The 22,605-nt window shown below is 33.2% G+C and overlaps 2 protein-coding genes across 2 annotated transcripts in view; one reads left to right on the top strand and one right to left on the bottom strand.

Annotated features, from left to right (window-relative positions):
• The window catches only part of r (carbamoyl-phosphate synthetase 2, aspartate transcarbamylase, and dihydroorotase rudimentary), a 44,924-nt gene extending 43,282 nt beyond the window's left edge, over positions 1-1,642 (top strand). Inside the window, exon 11 of the mRNA XM_088262066.1 lies at positions 482-1,642. Coding sequence (XP_088118192.1) covers positions 482-685 — 204 coding nt within the window. The 3' untranslated portion in view covers positions 686-1,642. The remainder of the gene's footprint in view (positions 1-481) is intronic.
• Positions 1,466-19,382, bottom strand: LOC148308260 (uncharacterized). Its single transcript, XM_088262070.1, has 4 exons — positions 19,148-19,382; positions 3,904-4,102; positions 2,545-3,006; positions 1,466-2,264 (listed from the first exon to the last, which is right to left on the bottom strand). Exons 1-3 carry the CDS (start codon positions 19,224-19,226, stop codon positions 2,832-2,834), a joined length of 453 nt encoding a protein of 150 aa, XP_088118196.1. The 5' UTR covers positions 19,227-19,382; the 3' UTR covers positions 1,466-2,264; positions 2,545-2,831.
• Positions 19,383-22,605: the final 3,223 nt, after the last annotated feature.

The raw sequence follows: 22,605 nt of genomic DNA on the forward strand, positions 1-22,605 counted from the left end.
GTGCATTTTGTGATGTCCTTAAAAATTGTCACTGGAAAGGCCACCAGCATGCCCCAGACCAGGCAGGGGCATGTTGCCCCAGACCAGGGGTCGGCAGTTTGTTAAGTGAGAAGAGCCAAATTGTCATGGAAACAGGATAAACAAGGAACCAGAGAGCCATATGACATATAGGCGGTTATATACATATACACAGAGCTGAATTTTTAGAAAAAGAAGTTCGTATCACACAACTCATCAGCTGCAATTGATAATGCGGAAACTAGCTTAATATCTTCGTCTCGTTGCTCTGTTACATCCGAAGACATTTTGGAAATTCTGTCTTGCACTGTTTTCGCAGATAGAGGGCGAAGAGCCGCAAACGTCTAGGCAAAGAGCCGCTCCTGCCGACCTCTGCCCTAGACCCCCTTCCTCTGAACCCCTAGACGTTGATATTGCCTTGTTTTAAAGTCACTTGTTTCAAGAAAAGTCTGCATGATTTCAGGCGTGCGGTCTGTACGTGGTGACCCCCCAGCTGATGACGAGAGCCAAGAAGAGGATGGTGGTAATGCACCCGCTGCCGAGGGTGGACGAGATCAGCAAGGAGTTTGACACGGATCCTCGTGCCGCCTACTTCCGCCAAGCGGAGTACGGCATGTACGTCAGGATGGCTCTGCTCGCTATGGTCATCGGCTCACATTCCTTCTAATTCATTATCTCATTTTTTTAAATAAATGACATGCCACAATGTGGACATTCCTTAAGTTTTTTTCTTGTTATCCATTTTTTTGTAAATTGTTCTCATTATTACATTCCTTTCAATTGATTTTTTTTTTATGTTTTTTTTTCTTCTTTAAGCTAAGTTTGAGGTTAAGGTTTTATTGTAAACATGTTGGAAATACAAAAAAGCCCTTTGTTCTTATGTAAATACAATACGAAAATACTTTGAATGCTAAAATGTTAAACTCAGGCACAATACTTTGAGAGCTGGAATTGATTTGGCAATGTCATGATTCTGCATCTTCCAGTTTTGGTAAAAAATGTGATACATAAAGCGAAGTTTGTGAAATTTTTAACTAGCCCACTCAAATGACGGATTATTTAACTACAATATGAAGCTGGTTTAAATTATACAATTTATGTCTACTTTATTAAATTCACAATAGAGAAAGTCATGTCTTGTCAAGAAAGGCATTTATAAAATATCTTTGCTTTTTAATTTTCATCGAAAACCTAAATAATATCCCAGATATAATATTTATATAATTTTTGGCACAGTACCGACCTTACCACGAATTGTAGGACATTTTTTTTTACTAAGGTACGTTTGCTGTAAGTCACAAAGTGTGACACACTTTTTTGGTGAGCAGAAATCTTTAAGAGTGCTGTGCCACTGTGATTTGCTGGTAAAGGTCTTTTTTTTAAATAGTTTAAGGAACACCAGAGCAAGGCTCAATTGTGGGATTGTAGAAATATGTAAATCCAAAAGTAATATCATAGAAAATCTTTTATTGAATTTATGTCTCACAAAATCTTTTCATAGGTCATTAAATATACAAATTAAACAATTTTTATTTTATTATTATCACAGTTATAAATATTTTTCATGATTATAATAAAGTAATACTTAAACAGTTTACAATGAATACATGATATTTTTAGCATCTTTCTCTTCCTGTGTTTTATTATTATTTTGAAAATGCATACCTTTTTATAATAATTTAATCATGGCTAACAAACAAATGGCAATTTGTTAACAGGGGTCATTTAGAATTTCAAAATGATGTAACAAAAGATTTGAAAAAAATAATATTTCATGGCATTTTTCATTCTATAAATAAATGGTTAAACTACGATTCATACTTATTTTTATTTTGTGTGCTTATGTCTTAAATTACAATTTAAGGACGAAAATCAATGGAGATAACAAAAGAAACAGTTATTGAAAAATGTGATAAGATTAAATACCACAATGCATGCGTGATTACATACGTATACTTAAATGATAGACATACATTAGTCATCAAACAAATTAGTTTATTTCATTTTGTGCTATACGTAAAGCGAAATTCTAAGAAATAATGTATATTTTATCTGTTCATTTCAACATCGTGATTTTTAATTTCTGCATTTAATTATGGTGCCATAAATTGAAAATATTTTAGGTGTGTATGGATAATCTATGGATTATCCTGAATTTTATTCATGAATCATAGAAAATAAGGATTATAAAGTATTATTATTTTATAATTTTGTCCCTTTGGAGAGTGCAGCTTTACTTAACACATCTTTTTAATAGATTTATATTATCCACTGACACTTCGTGATGGAATTGCATTTTTAATTTATTATTAGATTAAAACCAATATTTTTAGCTTTTCCACTTTTTTATTTGACCAGCGACCGGGTTTCGTCGTTACCGACATCATCAGACTGGTCATCATCGTTACCGACATCATCAGACTGGACCAGTCTGATGATGTCGGTAACGACGAAACCCGGTCGCTGGTCAAATAAAAAAGTGGAAAAGCTAAAAATATTGGTTTTAATCTAATAATAAATTAACACATCTGTCAGGGTATTTTCCAGCCAAATTTGGCAAGAACACAGCCTATCATGTGATGTTAATATGATTTTCATTACATATTTGAAGAATAAAATATAAATTTTTTTTTATATCCACATTCAAAATTCAAAAAACAATTGTCGACCCTTAATATTTACAAGTTCAACTATATGATTTGACGATTAATAGAACTTTCTTAACATATCAAAGAATTGAATTTCTCTCTAGGAAAAAGCAATGGTTTTATGAATACCTAATCGAAATTGAGATCATTTTAACGAATAAAAAATTAGACTACTTCCACAATAGTTTCTAGAGGAGTTCTACTGAGTCCCGGTAGTTCAGCATCAGCCGTAATGTTAGAAGTATCTCCGTCTCTTGCTTTCCTACACCGGGGAAGATTCATTCGAGGATATCTCTTTCTCTTGGTGGCAGCATTCTGCTTATTTTGGGTGACCATTTTTCTGCAAACAATAATATATATGTAACTTACAAAATAACATTGTTTGAAATCACTTATACTTTAAATATAATTGATTTGTTGCATGAATGCAAAGATTATAATACAAATAGGTATTCCACTCTATGAAAAAAATGCACCATTGGGTCAGGGAATATCTAATACATATTAGTTTTTATCGGTCTAACATATTTTTAAACCATATCCGCTCCCTAGGTGGAGCATATGGAGTCCACAAACTGTCTCCAGGCTTTTCTGTCCGCTGCCAACTCCCTTGCATCCTCCCAATTCAAATTCACGTTCCGAAGTTCTGACAAGAACTGCTGACGAATTGTCAGCAGTGGTTGTCCTGGGCGGTGCGAACCTGATGCCTTGTTAAAGAGGCAAGCTTGATTTAGGCTCTCAGGAGGCATGCGGGGTACATGGCCAAGCCAACTGAATCGCCTTTTCTTGACGACAGTTGCGACCAAGATTTGCTGCGTCATACGCCTTATCTATTCATTCCTCACAAAGTCAAACCACCGAATGCCTAAAATTTTCCGCAGACACCTATTCTCAAAGCTTAGTACACGGGTGCTCTGGGCCCTTGTAAGGTGCCATGTTTCACAGCCGTGTAAGAGAACAGGAGCAATGCAGGCATTGTATAGGTATTCTAAATGTGACTGTATTGTCATCATTTTCATTTAATTTGTATGTATGCGTCTTATTCTTATATCTTTTTTTCCTTCTGTGGTCTAACTCTAATCTGCATTAGTTCCTAGCCAAATATTTAATAACAAATTCTTCCTTCCAAATGAGGTTCAAATTAAAAGGACACCACCACTGACCCTACAGTATCTTAATCACAGTCGTTAAATTGGTCTAAAAGTTGTTTGTTTTCATATATAGAATGTAATCTTACTGTTGTCGATAGTCGATAAAGATGGCTAAAGCAAACAGGCCGACAATGGCTACAACCACAAGAAGAGCTACTACTGTGATAGTAATAACTGTTCCTGGGGTGCTGCTACCGGCCGCTTCCACCACTTCTGCCAACTCCTGAGGTCCGATGCTGCTCCTCAACGATACTTCTTCACTTAAAGAATCATCACTCAGGAATTCTGTAATAAAATAAAGAAAATTTTATATTTATTAACAACCTAACAAAGAAACCTTAACTATTACCAATCTTTAATTGTTAATTGAAACAACAACAAAAAAATGAAATACATAGTATTTACATTGTTCAAACGTAAAAAAGCAGGCTTCAAATATTTTCAAACTCTGAATAATGCTCTATCGTTCTTGCTACATTCTTACTAAAAATTGCAAATTCAAAATGGCTTGCGTTATATGTTGTGTGGGTAGAAAACGATTGAACATTTGTCCGCTTGCGTAGTGTTAGTGTTTAGCGCGTTAGACTATCGTGCTGGAGGTCCCGGGCTCAATTCCCAGGAGGGTCGAAATAAATATTACTGATTTTTTACTTTAATATTTATTTCATTTTAACTAGTAACTGAAGCCCAGGGCGGATCACCTTTCCTTTGTATATTTAATGATTGAGTTAATACTGCTTCTATATGATGCAGTGCCTTATGCACCATTGGGTGCAGATAAGTGTTAAAAGAGAATAATCATTTAAGTGGCGTATTAGGTAAATGTTTAAATATAAACCTAAAGTTGCGGGTTCTATTCTCACCAATTGGAAATGAATGGAAGAAATATTTAGTTTCAATTGGTCTGGGTATTTGTGATGTATTTTTCATATCTACCTTCCCTATCCTACCTGCAGACAAGCCTCTAAAATAAAGGCTTTGCGGGTTACTCCTAAGAAGAAAAAAAGTTGATGGATTTTTGTTACTTATATCAATAGTTTTTCATACTCCCCTTGCTTGTGGTATTAGATTCATTTAAATATTGATAATTCACCAAATTAATGCTTATAAAATAAGTTATAATTGCAAGTAAACTTCTAATAAATATCCTTTTAACGTATAAGAAATTGATCTAGTGTTCATATGTAAGAATTGCTAAATATTTTTGTTTACGATTTAATGATAGATTGGTTATAAATACAGTCATCCATCATGGGGGCTTAGCTCCTAACAACCTTATAATCACTGATAGTAAAATAAAATGCCAAATGGTTTCATCACTTTTATTTAATCGTTGATGGAATTAAAATTTCATACACATTAATTTGTTTAAATCCTTATTCCTTGTTCTTATCCTCATCCGCACTCGGCAGTGCATGGGGCACTGCATCAAATTGATGCAATGTTAAGTTGATCATTAATTGTATGAAGTCAAGATGTTCAGTCTTACGCTTCAAGTACAAGTCCAAGGATTTGATATCTTGACATAGATGAAGAAGAATGTGGTGAAAGTGTGGTGAGGAAAGTCTGGGTGTTTACAGGGTTAACTGTAAAAGGCTGGTCATCACTTTATGCGTGTGTAACAATCACCATTCTAACATTCTCGAGATTGATCAATATACATTTCCTAGGTATATTGATCCATCTCGTGACACAGTACATATAAGTTTACAACAGCCATCTTTGTTGGATCGAGGAAAGCGTTTACTAAGCAGAGACTTAGTATAAAAAGTGTCTGCTCATTAATAACCTGCAAAGCCTCTACTTTTATTAGCTTGCTTGTAGGTAGGATAGGGAAAGTATAAATATGAAAACTACACCACAAACACCCAGACCAATTGAAAATAAATCTTTCTTGAATTTATTTTACAATTGGCGGGAACCCAACATGCGAAGCCAGTTTCGCAGTCGAGCGTCTATCAAAGTAGGCCACAGCGCCTGTCAAAATAGTTGTAATTGTAGCAGTTCAGGTAGAAATAGTTTTTTTTTAATAAATTTATTTTCTGATAATCTTGAATTATAATATACATCATAACATAACATAACATGTCCATGTTGGTACTTTAAGGTATAATTATGCACTAATGTGCAATCGTCCATGAATCTCATCATTGCAGTGTCATGAATGTAATTAATATGTACATAATTGTGTTTATACTTAACAAATCTAGCAATAGATACTTCATAGAACCTTTATTTGAGTATGTTTGGATATATCATATCTATACATCGCGGGTGTACTGGCAATAAATTTTAACTCAAAAATATGCACTTTTGACTTAATGATGCATATTATACAGTTTTCAACGTTCTATAAAATGCCAAAATATACAAAGTAGTTTGAAATGTCATACATATGTGGTTTTAAAAATAAATTCTACTTTAACTCTTAACATTCTGACATTCTGGCTCGTAAGATTCTAGTAGGCAGCTCCGTGGGCCACAGTGTCTGACCCGGCGCAGGTATAACTTTAATCTCTGATTTCTCTATCACCCAAGTATATTCTACCAAAAAATATTTCAGATAAATACAGTTAATCTTAATTAGCATGGTCATACGAATTGCCGGACAGAGTGTCCCAAAATTAGGGAACCAAAATATTTATTTTAATGGTAGAAAAAGGTCGCATTTTTTTATCAGAGTGGCTGATCAGTTATGAGAAAAAATGGTCAGAGTGGAAAGGGTTAAGTTTAAATAATGGGGATTATTCAAACAGGGATTTTAGAGTTAACGTTTTTTGCCTGTATACCTACGATATTATCCATTTACATGAATATCAGTATTACCAATTGAGGAACCAATCAACGACAATGTAAATATCGAATAAACATTTTTTTTGTTTGCAAATTTTGTATTGTTGTTTGGCATTTCTTTCGAGGTGTCTCACATTAAATCTCTCTTATTCTGTATTTTTAAGAAGGTTCACTTCTTTCACGTATACAGTGCTGCACGCGCATTAAAAAATCTCCCATATCTATTTAGTAGTTAGCTAGATTTTTTTTTAAATACTTTCATATCAATAGCAAGTGTGTATAGCCTGCACCACCACAGTCAGAAAATATAGTTTTTGTTTAGACAAACTCAATGCATTTCTAAACAGATAAAAATATTTCCTGTGTTATATAACTTATCACTCGAACAATGGGCTAGTATTAACTAATCAGGCATTGTTTATTTTTTCGATTAGATGTTGCCGATAAATAATATACCCATATAAAAACTCATAAGGAAATAATTATTATGCAAACTCGCAGACAACACTACAGGAACAATTCATTGCATAGTGTCTCGCAGTGTAGTGGTTAGCGCGCTTGGCTACAGTACTGGGTGCCCAAAAGGATGAATAAATAAATAAAAAATATGTAAGAGATTTTTCACACTTATATTTATTTCATATCACCCTGGACTGATTACATGAATCGCGGTACTTGATCACCTTGCCTTAATTAACGATCAAGTCCACATTGCGTCGGTCTGATGCAGTACCCTATGCACTATGAAGATTTTATTACAAACAGGTAGGTACTTACTTAAATATTTTGCCCGTAACTATACCTTATACTCAGATGGCCGAGAATTAACAGTACAAAAAGTAAATACTCTATCAATAGTTGGGTTGTGGTCCCGTGGTTAGTGTTGCGGACTCTTAAGTCAGAGTTTCTCGGTTCGAACCCACTCTACTACAATTTGATACCTATTTCTAATAATGAGCCGCTTAGGCTCACAGAAATTATAATTATCAATGCTTGTTGCATATAATTTTTGGATCTATCTTGGAACGCAAGTCTTATGGAAAGAGAAGTAATTGAAATATGAAGTTGTAAATTATAATATTTGTGAATAAAACTATGTACCATATATACGTGCAGTGGCGTGCACAGAGTTTTTAATCAGGGTAAGCTGTAGGGTTGTGTAAGGATAAGACATAGTAGGCACTAGTCGTGTTTCTATATGGAACGCGAGTAATCCAGGGAAGGCACTGCTTTTCTACCTATATACAATGCACGCCTCTGTGTACGTGTATATGTGTGTACCTAAATAAATATATGAAGACTACTTCATATATATTACTGGTAATAACACGGACGTGTCACTTTTATACGAAGTATTAAAAATTACCATACGGTCTAGTGTTACCGCCCCTTAAACCTATAAGGATGTACATTACTAGCACTTATACATATCGCTCACTCCTTTCAAGAACGTCATAAATCAAAAATCATCGATTTTCAGTTGTGAATGTTTTCGGAATGCCCAGAAAATGTACTATATCCCAGCAAAAGAAGCATATTTTTAACTTAATATTTACCCATTACAGGGCAGAAGGTGTTGTTTTTGCATTTTGAAGAAAAGGTATTGTTTAATTTTTTTAAAAAAATAAACTAGTTATTTTTCAAATGGAGAAAAAACCTTCAGGTTTAACCTAAAAAGATCTGTTGCACAGTAAATAGTTCAATAAGTGGCTTAATATTTATTTTTAATAAATTGTATTACATTTATTAACTTTAAAAACGTTCTCCTGAAAAAACAAGTTTTTTTATTTATGACGTTCTTGAAAGGAGTGAGCGATATATGTATGTGTTTTTGGTATATCTTATTTGATGTCGCGAGCAATACGTGTAGGAAATTAATGACAAACTCCATCACTGAATTCGCACAAAAAATACATCTGCTAATTGCGTAAATATTTATTTTACTTCAAATAAATAACGAACAAAGCATTTCGTAATAAAACATTTACGATATTTGAAAAATATAACTTTTGACATTATTGCTCCATATTATTTTTTGACATTTCATCAAAGATGAAGAAGAATTTGGAAGTCTGGGCATTTACGGGGCTGACGACCGTCACACGCTGGTTTAAGTGATCACTTTACACACGTGTAACATTCACCAATTCTACCCATTATTGACAACCACACTACTCAAATTCTTGTAAGTTCTATATACATACAGTATCTACTCAATGAATTAGGGCCACGCAGAATTTCGCGCAATTTCTCAATTCAAACAGGAATAACTCAGAGAAAACCTTGAATAAAACAACATTGAATTTTATTTACACATGAACACTTTATTACGCTTAAATTACGCATATTTTTTCATATAAATATAGTTAGTATTTAGTATTTCCACCTTTGGCAGAAATAACTGCCTCAATTGTTTTTGGCATACTTAAAATGCACTGTTTTATCATGTTTTTTATTTCTTCGTCTTCTGACCAAATTTTTTGAATATTTTTTTTTAGACAGTCTACTGTCGGATTTGGAAATGAGTATACCTTATTTTTTAACATGATCCATACGTTTTCTATAGGATTAAGGTCCGGAGAATTTCCAGGCCAGGGGAGCAAAGGCAGATTTTTGTTAGACAAAAATTTTATTATTGATTTAGCCCGGTGGCAAGGTGCCCCATCCTGCATGAAGGTGTATGGACCTTCTGTTGGGTCGAGTGTGGTAGAAGGGCAATAAAATTCGTTCAAGGACCTGCTTATAGGAATTTTGGTTCATTGTTCCTTCCACGAAAAACAACGGCCCAGGTAAATTGTTAATAATACATGACCATATCATTGTTGCAGGGGGGTGTTTGATAACTTTTATCACACAGGCCTCATTGTAACGTTCCATTGGTGTTCTCCTGATGAATCGACGGCTCTCTGTCACGGCTTCTAACCGGCACTCATCACTAAAGATGACCTGAAAAATAATGAAAATTTAAGTTTAATTCAAACATATAAGTTTATTTACTAAAATGATATGTTGAAAATTCAGTTTAAATAAATACCTTTTTCCAATCATCTACCGAGTAATTTCTATGTAGCCTGGCCCATTTTAATCGATCCGCTTTCATTCGTGGTGTCAATTTTGGTACTTTTACAGGGCGCCTGCATTTCAGATTTACTTCGTAAAAACGTCGCCTCAGTGTTGATACCGATATATTTATACCCTCTTCTTCCAATTTTATTTTTAATGTTTTTGCTGATGCACTACGGTTTTCTAAGGTACTTTGAACGATTTTTCGATCAGTCCTCGGTGTTGTTTTTCTAATCCTACGACAGTTCTTTCGCCGATTGCTGGTGGCGGGTGACTGATTTTTTATTGATTTTGAAATTCTGTCCACTGTTTGACGAGAAACGTTTTCTTTTTTTGAAATTTCTCTATTAGATAGTATTCCTAATTTCAGTAGCACTATAACACTAGACTTTTTTTCCTCAGAAATGTCTTTACTTTTTCCCATTTCGTCCTTTTCAAAAAAAACACTTGTGTTTACAAAAAAAAATTATATTTTATGAACTAAAATTAAAAATTAAGTTTTTTTCACAAGACACGATAACTATATAACCTCTTTGAACAAAACAACAACCAAAACTCAAGAAACTTCACTAATAAATGAGATAGGACTATTTTTTGAACTTTCAACTATCTGTCTACCTGTGCTAATTAGGGACCTTTCTCAGAAAAAGGGTTTGAAATTTTGTAAAGGGTTAAATAATCCAGGTATATTTTACATATTATTGAAAGTAATATACATGATATTAGATATCAATAGAAAACTTAAAGTATTTATGTAAAATAAATATAATAATCCAAAAGATTTCAGAGTATTCAAAAAAATAATGGGTGGCCCTAATTCATTGAGTAGATACTGTATATATGAACCAATTTTTGAAACATTATTCAAGAATCACTAGAACTTCACTAGAGACATCTATTGGTGAGATGAAATGAAGCTTTTTATTGAGCAGAAACTCAAAATATGTCAAAAAATAATATGAAAATAACTCCTGAATTTGGAGATAATCCAGATTTTGTGATCAAGTATTTGGACACACTCAAAATGTTGTATTATTGGTCCACATTTTATTATATGTACTTTATATCGCGGGATCCAAATTTATTTATTTAAATTAAATTTATTATCATTATCCGAAATTTTAAAACCGAACTGAAACTATCATCAATGAATTCTGTATTTTACTGCTTTTAATCAGGGCTCGATCGGTTTATGGAAATCGGGAATTTAAGAGAGTAAATTGACTCTACCTCAATATTTAAAACTTTTTAATTATTTTATATTAAAATTAAAATATTAGAAATGTTTAATCGACCAAGGTTTTCTTTGTATCGAGGTTGAAGCCGATGAATGCGCAATTATCATTTTCGCAAGGAAACCACCTTGTACTCAAACGATTGTAAGGAATTGGAATTGTTTTTATCACCCATTGAATTGTTCATCAGAAATTGCGTAATATCTACTCATCAATAATTCGGTAATTAGGAATGAACCGGAGAATCCGGAAAATATTGTTATAATTTTATTTCTACAAGACATGTTGATTTTAAAATTTATCTCGTCTTCAAACATTTACAAGCGGATTCCTTTGTGTGTAATTGTCCATAAAGATAATATTTTAATTGAAGTACATATTAAACAGATAATTTAATAATCTCTTACCTACATGGAAATTAAACGAACTTAGTGATGGAATTAATAAGTCGACTAATGTATTCATTCGAAAAATATTCCATTATTTAAAGGTATTTAATTTAATAATTTCTAACGAGTCACTTGATGTCTTTAATTGGTATAATATTATTAGCATTCTTCTTTTAGTAATCGATTTTTTTTTAATTACCTAACGTCCTGTATTTAGTAATCGATATTAGAGTTAGTAGTATAAATAGCAGTTGATTGAAATTAGCAGTTATGATAAGTTATGAATGATTGATAATCGATTATAACAAAAAAACTAAAAATACCATAAGACAGATGTTTTTTTTAAAGCTAAAAAAAGTTTGTAAAGAAATCACCAAGGAAATTCAATTCAATTGTAATTCGAATAAATTATTTGATTGATGATTGATAATCGATTATAACATAAAAATTAAAATATCGTATAACTAATGTTATTTTTTTAAGTTCGTGAAGAGATCTTTAAGGAAATTCAAATTAACTGTAATTCGAATATTCATTCAACCCTTTTCCGCACCCCAATGGTGCATAGGGCACTGCATTATAAGCACAGTGTTATCTTGATCGTTAACACACGAAGGAAAGGTGATCAGCCTTCCGCTTCAGGTTCCAGTTCAGGGTTATATTGAGTAAATATTAGAGTGAAAAATCACTTATGTTTATTAGACCCCCCCCCCACTGGGAATCGAACCCGGGACCTCCAGAACGGTAGCCGAGCGTGCTGACCATTACACTAATTCGAATAAATGATTTTATTTTGAAAATTATTGAGATTAATCCCATTACTACATAGAACGAACGATCGTGGAGATAATTATGTAAACTGAATATAATAATTATGCTACATGCATTAAGAATGGAGTGATTACATTGTTATGAAATAAAAATAATAAAAAAAATATTTACTTGCAATTTAATCATTATTCTTGGGTCTCCATGATCCTTGAAATGTTAATTTTTTGTGATGCGTTTTTTTGTATTATTATGCCCTGCATTGTTTTTTCCATCGAATGGATAACGAGAGAATGACTAAGAAAATATATGTGGCGAATGTGAGCGGAAAAAAAGAACGAAGGCGACCGAAAAAGAGTTGGCACGATCACATCAATCAGAACCTGAAATCTGGTGGTGTCAAAAGTCTACGTAATCGAAGGGCATGTATGACTAGATGTATGGGTGTGAAGGAGGCGAAGAGTGTATGTTAGGACAGAAGAGAGTGGCGTTCCATCCTTTCTGCCTACCCCTGCGGGGAAACGGCGTGATGATAGTAGTAGTAGTTGTTGTTTTTTTTTCTTGTTACCATGGTCGTATCATTAAAATTCTTACTAACGTTTCAGACCATATTGCAACATTCGTCTTGAGGGCTGATGTGTCGTTAACATGTTGCAATAAATCCTTAATCCTTTGTGAAATAACGTGATGATTTAAATATTATAATAAAACACTCGTATAAGACCACTTTTTGAGTTTATTAATGTAAATACGACTAGTTTCGAGAACTATCGATGCTCTCAACAACAGGTAATGATAAATAAGATAATTTGAAATGCAATGTCATCGGACGAAGTATAGTTGATTTCCAAGGTAGACTTTAGAGAGTGATCAAATTATAACTTAATTTGATAAAAAGATTCCTATACTTTTTATTGATTTGGCATTAACTTTGTGGAATGATATGTTTTATTACAAAACACTTGTATAATAATATCACTTAATCATTTAAATTTCATTACACACGATTAGTTTCGAAAACTACGGTTGTTTTCATCTACAGGTAAATAGTAAAACTAATGAGCAAAAAACAATTCAGGTGTATTTAGAGGTTGGTTGGGTAATAAATAATGGGGGGAGGTTAAGGAACGCGACTTTTTGTATAAGGACTTAAATAATGGTGACGTATTTTGAAAAAGCGTAATATTTTAATAAACGTTTTATCTGATTTATTTACGTACATACATCTAAATTTTCTAAATTGTAACTGAGTTTAATAATTTAAGTGTGTGTGAGTCAAACGAGTGGTTAGGTTAGGTTAGTTTCTATCGTGTGATTCCGAATTCTGAAAACTAATTACTAGTAAGTCCACGGCGATGTTCTCTGATTCTAATTTTTAGATTTCTCGCAGTTTGGCCAATATATATTTTTATCACAATCTCCACAAGAAATTTCATATACACCACTTGTATCTATAATATGTTTACTTTTAATTTTGAGTTTCCAAGAATTTTTACTAAATTGTTATTAGCATAAAACTCATTAATCGCATCTATTGTCGTTTTTTATAGAAGTACCGTTGACTGCGGATCGCATGCATGGTCGTTTTTCAACTTTACGTACTTATATCAACACCTATGGATAATTTTTTGCACTTAAATTTGGTTCGAGGCATGGATAAATTAGTTCTCTTTGATTTATTGTCATAAAATATCAAAATTATTTTAATTTAGTGTCAACTTTATCGTGAATACTTCCGGTCGGCTCGTGCTCCGCAGATACGACAGCCGCGTCTTCTATACAGCCGCCATACTTTAGGCCGCGAGTCCGTAAATGTTAATATTTTTGTCTAAATACACCATAAAAACATAATAAGTAAAGTGCATTGTGTACTGTGAACATCTATGATGGGTATCCGAAAGTTTCACTACAAAAAATAGGAAAAAATATGCTTTTTTTGTCAAAAATATTGTAATGTAAAATAATCCAGCACGGGACGGAAAGTTTGACACTCAAAATCGAGCAGCTTAGAGGTTAAATAATCAAAAAGCTTCCTGTTAACAATGTCATTTTGGGTTATCTATCTTCTTCTGTGAAATTTTTTAAATTTCCTTTTTTTATAATTTTTTTTTTGTACATGAGTTTCTTCAAAAAATTATGTGCGAATACGATATTTCCCTCCAATAAAAATACCCTATCATTTGAAATGATTATGTATTTAAATTAATTAAGAGTGCCGATAATACACACGTTTTTCTCAAAATTAAAGCACATTATTGACAAGTTGTTAAAGAATTTCCACGAAATTATCTGAGTTATATTTTTTTACCGCTTAAATTCATACAAAAAGAAGAAATATTAAATCTTTGAATATATCAAAACAAGCACATTTTCCAACGTAAAATACGCCATTGTTCAGCATTGGAAAATACAAGAAGAATAAATCATTGAAAAATAAAACAAATTTGTATGCACTTCACGATTCATCAATCACTTTTAAGCATCATTGTCATGTACTTATATATTTGTAATTGTAATTCCTTCGTCGCGGATAATCAAGGAAAAAATACCTGCTGTATTTAGCTTTAAAAATTATCTTGTTTCCGGGAAAAAAGGCCGAGCTGGCGCATAAATTTCGGTGTAATATTATAATATGTTTCCTGAAACGGATTTTCAAGCCGCTGAAATTAGTGCAGCTTCGACAGGTGATACCGTTAATGATAAAATTTCTTAGATTTTTCAGAAGCGTTTACACTGTAACATAATTAGTTTTTAGGTCATAATGCCGTTGTGTTTCGACACTTTTAATAGTCAACGTTTCCATCGTGAGAGGCTACAATGCTTTAAGGATTTTTTTGTTTGTTTCAAGCTTTAAAAAATATATCGACAAACAAAGCACTACAAACCTAATATCAATTATAACCACGGCTGGGATTCCATGCGTAAGATAACGATTTAACTACGTAATGCCTCTGACGTGTAGTCGTTAGAGAATTTGGCTACCGTTCTGGAGGTCCCGGGTCCCATGGGGCTCAAATGAATATAAGTGATTTATTACACTAATATTTTTAATTATTATTAATCTGGACTAGTACCTGAAGAGCAGGGCTGATCACCTTTTTTCATACATTTAATGAACAAGATAACTCTGTTTATAAACGATGTAGTGCGCTGTGCACCATTGGGTTCCTATAATGGTTAGAAGAAGAAGTCAACATAGATCTTTTGAACTCATATGTAGAGCGTTATGAGATTAATGATATATGTATGTAGGAGTTCCAAAAAAAACAGAAGTGAGGTAGAATCTTGGGTAGAATGGTGAAAGTTACACGTGTGTAAAGTGATCACTGAACTAGACTATGATAGGTCATAAGCCCTGTAAATACCCAGACTTCCATATTCTTCTTCATCTATGAAATCAAAAAATGCAGAAGGGTTTACTTTACCTCTAATCAGTCAAAAAATATGCAATAATGAATTTTATTTCCGGAATCAATAAATTCTTGATAATGCGGTAGGACAATCGGTTTCAAAATACCAAAGATGTTTTGAGATTTATTAAAAATTTTAACAGTACGTACTAAACGCGATATCTTTTCGCTATAATTCCAAACCAGATACTTGACGTTTATTTGTTAACTTTATCAATGCAATGGATGTGTTTTTAAAAGAATAGTGATGGAAATGTAAGCGATGAGAACGTGTATGTTAATTTCATACGATGGCCATTGAAAAAAAACACGAAGTCGTCCATGTATGTCATGATGTGATGGTACTCAATTATAAACTACCTACAGAAACGAGATATACATACATAATAACACGTATTTTATTATATGAATATTAATATGTTTCTCCGACGATCGCACATGCGAGTATAGTTAATTTTCTTTTTTAAGGATAAAATGTGATAAAATACGCTAAGCAATCATAAGGATTAAAAATATTAATAGCTGGACGATACTTCAAAAAGTTATAAATTAGTTGTTACACATCGCTCACTCCTTTCAAGAACGTCATAAATCAAAAATCGACGATTTTCAGTTGTGCATGTTTTCGGAATACCCAGAAAATGTACTATATACCAGAAAAAGAGGCATATTTTTAACTTAATATTTACCCGCTACAGGGTAGAAAGTGTTGTTTTTGCATTTTAAAGAAAAGGTATTGTTTAATTATGTTTTAAAATATACTAAATATTTTTCAAATGGAGAAAAAACCTTGAGGTTTTACCTAAAAAGATCTGTTGCACAGTGAAAAGTTCAAAAAGTGGCTTGATATTTATTTTTAATACATTGTTTCATATTTTTAAACTTTAAAAACGTTCTCCTGAAAAATCAAGTTTTTTGATTTATGACGTTCTTGAAAGGAGTGAGCGACATGTATATTTTTTTCTTAAATATTGAAAGCATTACTTTTGTAGTCACAGAAGTTTTAATAAATTGTCTGACTACAAATAATATCTGAACAGTAGTCGAGATTTCAGTCTACCGATTTCGAAACAGCCAAATCTCTTCGTCAGGACCATATTGCTATAAAAATTATTACATTTTAATTTTTTAACGAGACATTTCAACATATAAAATACATTATGATAGAAATGCTGTGCCTCTCCAAAAACGAGACTAAGCTCTTGTGATTACTTACACAAAATATTTATTTATCGTACTTAAGATATAATACTATTTTTTTGGTTGTTTCCTTTTATTTTCGTTTTTTTTTTAAAAAATAACAACATACGATTAATTTTTTTTCAGTAATATAATAAATCGGTTATTTTAATGATATCCGTAGGGAGGCTATTGAAATATGTATTTGATTCCCAAATATTTATAATTTTGTTGGAATTGCTTGGTGTTTTGTTATTCTAAAATCATTTTGGAAACTCTTTTAGATTTATATATATAATAATAATAATAATAAACCCTTATCCGCACCCCAATGGTGCATTGGCACTGCGTCATATAAACGCAGTGTTATCTTGATCGTTTACACATGAAGGAAAGGTGATCAGCCCTCCGCTTCAGGTTCCAGTCCAGAGTAATAATATTGAATAAATATTACAGTGAAAAAAATCACATATATTTATTTTACCCCCTTTGGGAATCGAACCGGGGACCTCCAGAACGGTAGCCGAGCATGCTGACCATTACACTACGGAGGCGGACATATATATATATATATATATATATATATATATATATATATATATATATATATATATAGACACTACTCCGTCCTTATAATGTACTTAGCTATAGATAAAATTCCTTATTTCCAATCGTAAATGGCACTAAAAAAACTATCAATGCAATTCTCAGAAAACCCCTTCACAAATCATCGATATGAAAACAATACTAACTAAGAAGGTCTCTCGATTATTACCTTTGGTTCAGCAGAAGTTTAGCAACAGTATTCGAGATAGTCATAGTTCATCACACGATATTGCAACATTACGAATTACTTATATTATTCAATCTTGTATAATAGTATTCATCCGTAATACGAGGACGTACCTTCTCATGGCGTCGATACTTGTAATTTAGACGCAAGTAAGCAACAAAAAACGCGGAAACTTTTCGTGGAAGTAAAAAAAGGAGTAAAAAAAATGTCCGCCTCCGTAGTCTACTGGTCAGCACGCTCGGCTACCGTACTGGATCAACAAAATGTAATCAGTTATTTAATTCATTTTAATATTTGAGTTAGATAGACTGTTTCGATTAATACTTACTGAACAAATAAATTTTATCCGTCTCCGTAGTGTAATGGTCAGCATTACTCTGGACGGGTGCCCGAAGCGGATAGCTGATCACCTTTCCTTCATGTATTAATGATCAAGATAACTTATATGATCATTTATATGATGCTGTGCCCTATGCACCATCGGGTGCGGATAAGGGTTTGAAGATAAAGAAGACAAAAGGGGAGTTATTGTAAAGAGGATACAAAATGAACAATTTTAATTCTACTAACGAAAATGGCGCCAGCTATAGATTTTCCAAAGGTGTGTGCACAGGTGTATATCAACCGGTATGCATCACATAATAAACATACAATAATATGTTGCTAGGTTAATTAGTATATTAGTTTTATATAGCTGGATACATATGGCATACTTTTAATAAAATATTAGTTATATTAGTATATAATACAACCACTAATCGAGATTTAAGTATAACTTTTTCAAAAATCATTCGTCTCTTCGTCAGGACAACCAGTACTACACCACATATCGCATACGTTATTATTCGAACCGAAGACCAATTTGCTTTCGTCTTCTGTCCAACTAATAATAATACGCCTACAAAAAATATTGATTTCATGCGTTATTAGACGGACCGAAGAATAGTATACACGGACCAAGAGACAAGATCGTCTCGAAACTAGTAGATTGCAATCTCAGTTAGTGGTTACCTATATACATATATACAATTTTGTTAAAACGTCTGTAAACAAGGCTTATTTTTCAAATATAATAAAATAATAATTGTAAAACGTGCCTTAACTTTATTCAAATGTTTAAAAAATCCACTGATTAAAAATATTTATGTGAATCTCATTTTTTGTATTAGTGCAGGGCTGGGATCCTATACGGAAGTTAACGATTTGTCTACGTAGTGTTGATAACTTTTACTTTGATTCTGCCTTTTTATTTCTGATGACTGGCATTATGAAACTGCTTGTGAATCCGAGTCATCGAAAAGTTAAATTTGCCATTAAAAAAATATATATATTTTACATAATTTATCAAATTTAAATTTATCTACATCTCGAAGATAAACGTTAACTTTCGTATAGAATCCCCCTCTCAGATATATTTTTTTATTTATTTAATATAGTTACATTTTTTAAATACAATTTGATACAATATCTATACATTTATACATATGGCAAACTTATAATTTTAGTTTCGCTGTGCCTCTCCAAAAAAGAGACTGAGCTCTTGTGATTGGTGAGGGACTTACACTCAAGGTTTCTTGTTTTGTTTTATTAATGGTAAAATTGTCTCTCTCTTATCTTTTATATATTTTTTAAAAAGATTTACATGTAATGGGCATTATTTTTTTTCTTAAGAATTTATATAAAAAAAAGTAGTGTATTACCATCGTCCCAATTTCCAGCGGTGCTCTCTAGCAAGTATCCGCCGTTGGGTGAGACTTCCTTCATGAGGATGCTATCCATATTGGAACTATCACGAAATGTCACACACAAAAACTAACACATTGACACAGCCACGAGTATTAAAACATCAGTCTTGCAAAATGAACGATTCTGACGATAACATGTTCACGAGATGAGGCGCAGATGTCGCACTAGGCTGACTCCAGCCGACCAACTGGCGCGAAGAGCGACGGACAGCAGCGAACACGCCACTACACAGCTGACAACTGTTTTTGTTTGGTAAACACCGGTGTTATTGTCAACATTCGACGGTATGTCGACCCGGGCTTGTGAGTCGAGAGACTTTCTACAAACTCACTCACTGTCGGCTGACATGGTTCGCGGAGGTTCCAGTCCCACGGGCGGCCGCTGGTGACGCTGCTGGCGAAGTGAAGCAGCAGCTCTGCAGCTCGCCGCTCGGATGGAGAGAAAGCCGGGGTCAGGCGGTACGGGGTACTTCTCGTACCGCTCTGTACCGGCGCCACGAGCTCTCCACTTATCTATCTCGAGTACCTACCTACATACTATCAATGTAAGCTGAAAATTCCAGAAGAAAATAAAACCGATGCACATAATTTTTCATATTTTATTATATATAAAGTTTTACTAAGATGAGAACATTTCATCAATCGAATTGCAAAATGAATTCAAGAAAGATTTATTTGTAATTATTCTGGGTGTTTGTGATGTATTTTTCACATTTACCTTCCCTATCCTCACTATTCTACCTGCAGACGAGCATCTAAAATATAAGCTTTGCGGGTTTTCTTTTTAAAAATCCAATTTTAAGAATCTGCGATTAATATATATTTTTTAATGTTTTTAAGGTTAAAAGTTAAAATTGATATTTAAATTCATGATTGTAAGTAAACCAGCTTCATATTGTAGTTGAATATCTGGAAAATCTTAAATTAGAGTGGGGTACCATATACATGTATGTAAAAAAAAAAAAACAACAGCCAAATTGAAAATAATAACTTCTATTCCGATACTACCCGATATGGACCCCACAGAGGAAATAATTTTTAAAAAATTACAACTTATGACGATCCTTACACATGCATTTAAAAATTACTCTCACATAACACAAGAAAGCGCCGTCCAGCAAAGCATACAAATCACAATTGAGACACTTTATGGTAACGTACATAGAAGTATAAGATCCAAAACACAGAAAGATATCAAACCAAATCTAACACATTCCTCTTTTGGTCAAAAGATCTTTGAAGAGTCATTAAAGGTAAATATAAAAGACCGATTCATACATGGATAATGGAAGTAGGTAGATCTGAAAAAGATCATATCATTCGGCCATGGCGTCAGAATGGAAGTCTGGGAAGTGGGCAATATATTTTAAATAATATTTAAGCCATAAAAATGAGCCATTTCCATGAACATAACATTTCTCTATCAACGAGAAATATTGGCAGTTTTTTTTATGTTTTATATAAACAACGCATGACTAGATCTTTTTATCATAAAATTAAATGTTCACCGTCTAAATGTACGTTATAACCCTAATTACAGTTTTGATAGAAGCGGGATTAACTTGTATTTATTTACTATTTTTTTAATCCTTAATAATGTATGAAAAAATAATTGATTATCTCAACACATCGAACTATGGACAGCCATCAAACGAAATGACATGTCGGCTGACTGTAGAATGATAGATCGCCGATGGGTTTGAAAGAATTTGGTTATGTTACAAATCGGTCGTAAAGCCTGCCTAATAATGAACCAATCACCTATGGAATTGTAATTATAGACACTTGTTACTTTGCACTTAAATTGTTGCAGAAACTCCGTTTCGTCGTGTCACCTCTGATATCAAGGAGTTTTGCAATATTGCTATCTTATATTTCATAATATGTACATAGTGTATATCGCTCACTCCTTTCAACAACGTCATATATTTCAAAAATCGTCAATTTTCAGTTGTGCATGTTTTCGGAATGTCCAGAAAATGTACTTAATCCCAGCAAAAGCGGCATATTTTTAACTTAATATTTACCCGCTATAGGGCAGAAAGTGTTGTTTTTGCATTTTGAAGAAAAGGTATTGTGTAATTCTTTTTTAAATAAACTCAATATTTTTCAAATGGAGAAAAAACATGCAGGTATTACCTAAAAGATCTGTTGCACAGTAAAAAGTTCAATAAGTGGCTTGATATTTATTTTTAATACATTTTTTTACATTTTTAAACTTTAAAAACGATCTCCTGAAAAATCAAGTTTTTTGATTTATGACGTTGTTGAAAGGAGTGAGCGATATATAAATTCATTACTCAGATTTTTTACATCGCTATCTACTGGATCTACTCGCCTTTTTTTTGCTTTTGATTGTTAATCGAGACAGACGTCATGCTTCCGTAGCGTGATACTAGACGTGGAAACCGAAAGTTAACACAAAGTTTATTCTTTTATGAGTATCTTTACATCAGCAATGATCACTAGATTGTAAACGTATGTCTATCTAGACGTAGTTCCACCACGTTGATAATAGAGCTGAGATAATATCTCATTAAAACATTGTAATCCATGTTTCCGTGCGTCATTAGGTAACATATCTACCAGTGGTATATCCGTTATTGGTCATGGGATATTCATAATAATAATAATAATAATAATAATGATTTTATTCCAGCTTGACCAAGCGGTGGGTGACTTAGCTAGCTATATTTTGTTAACGATTACTTAGTATCATATGGTAAATATTGTCAAAAACATAATTCTGAAGAGTTGATGTGAGAAGATCAGCTCGCAGGAAATAGCAACATTGCGCTCCAGTGCTGCCACATGTCCAGCTCCCATCAGTGCATTATTTTCAATTCCATCTTCAATTCCCACCTCAAATGCTACTTCTGGTTCAGACTCTGACCCATTATCATTTACGTTGAATAATCGTTTTATTGATTGGTTCCAAATTCTTCTTCTTTTTTAGTTAGGACTGTGTCCTGCTATTCTCGGAGTCCGCTCCTCGGAGGTGGAAAACCAGCTGTCATTCCATCGTTAAGGTGGTCTTCCTAGAGGTCTGTTACCTCTTATGCTGCTGTCTGCTCCCATGCTCGCTACTCGAAGTTCGGAAACTTGCTCTTCCCACATGATTTCTCCAGTAACGTCTTCTTAATCTTCCCCATCGCACAACATCTTCGACATCGCAGATTCTTCTCATTTCAGAGTTTCTTACTCTGTCGCGAAGTGTTAGGCCTGCAATGGGTCGTAGGGTCTTCATTTCGGTGGTTCTAAGAAGGCTTTTCGTTCTCGCAGTGTCAGCTCCAAATTAAGGAATATAAGTTATTGTACTGTATTAGATAAATAACAAATTCCTCGAATTCACATTAAAAATTCCCGGATTTTCGGGTTCATAAAATCTTTGAAAACCCCGGGTTTCCCCGAAC

This window comes from Brachycentrus maculatus, unplaced genomic scaffold (assembly GCF_059751285.1).
Source record: "Brachycentrus maculatus isolate JH-2025_06_01 unplaced genomic scaffold, ASM5975128v1 h1tg000172l, whole genome shotgun sequence".
NCBI classification, from domain to species: domain Eukaryota; kingdom Metazoa; phylum Arthropoda; class Insecta; order Trichoptera; family Brachycentridae; genus Brachycentrus; species Brachycentrus maculatus.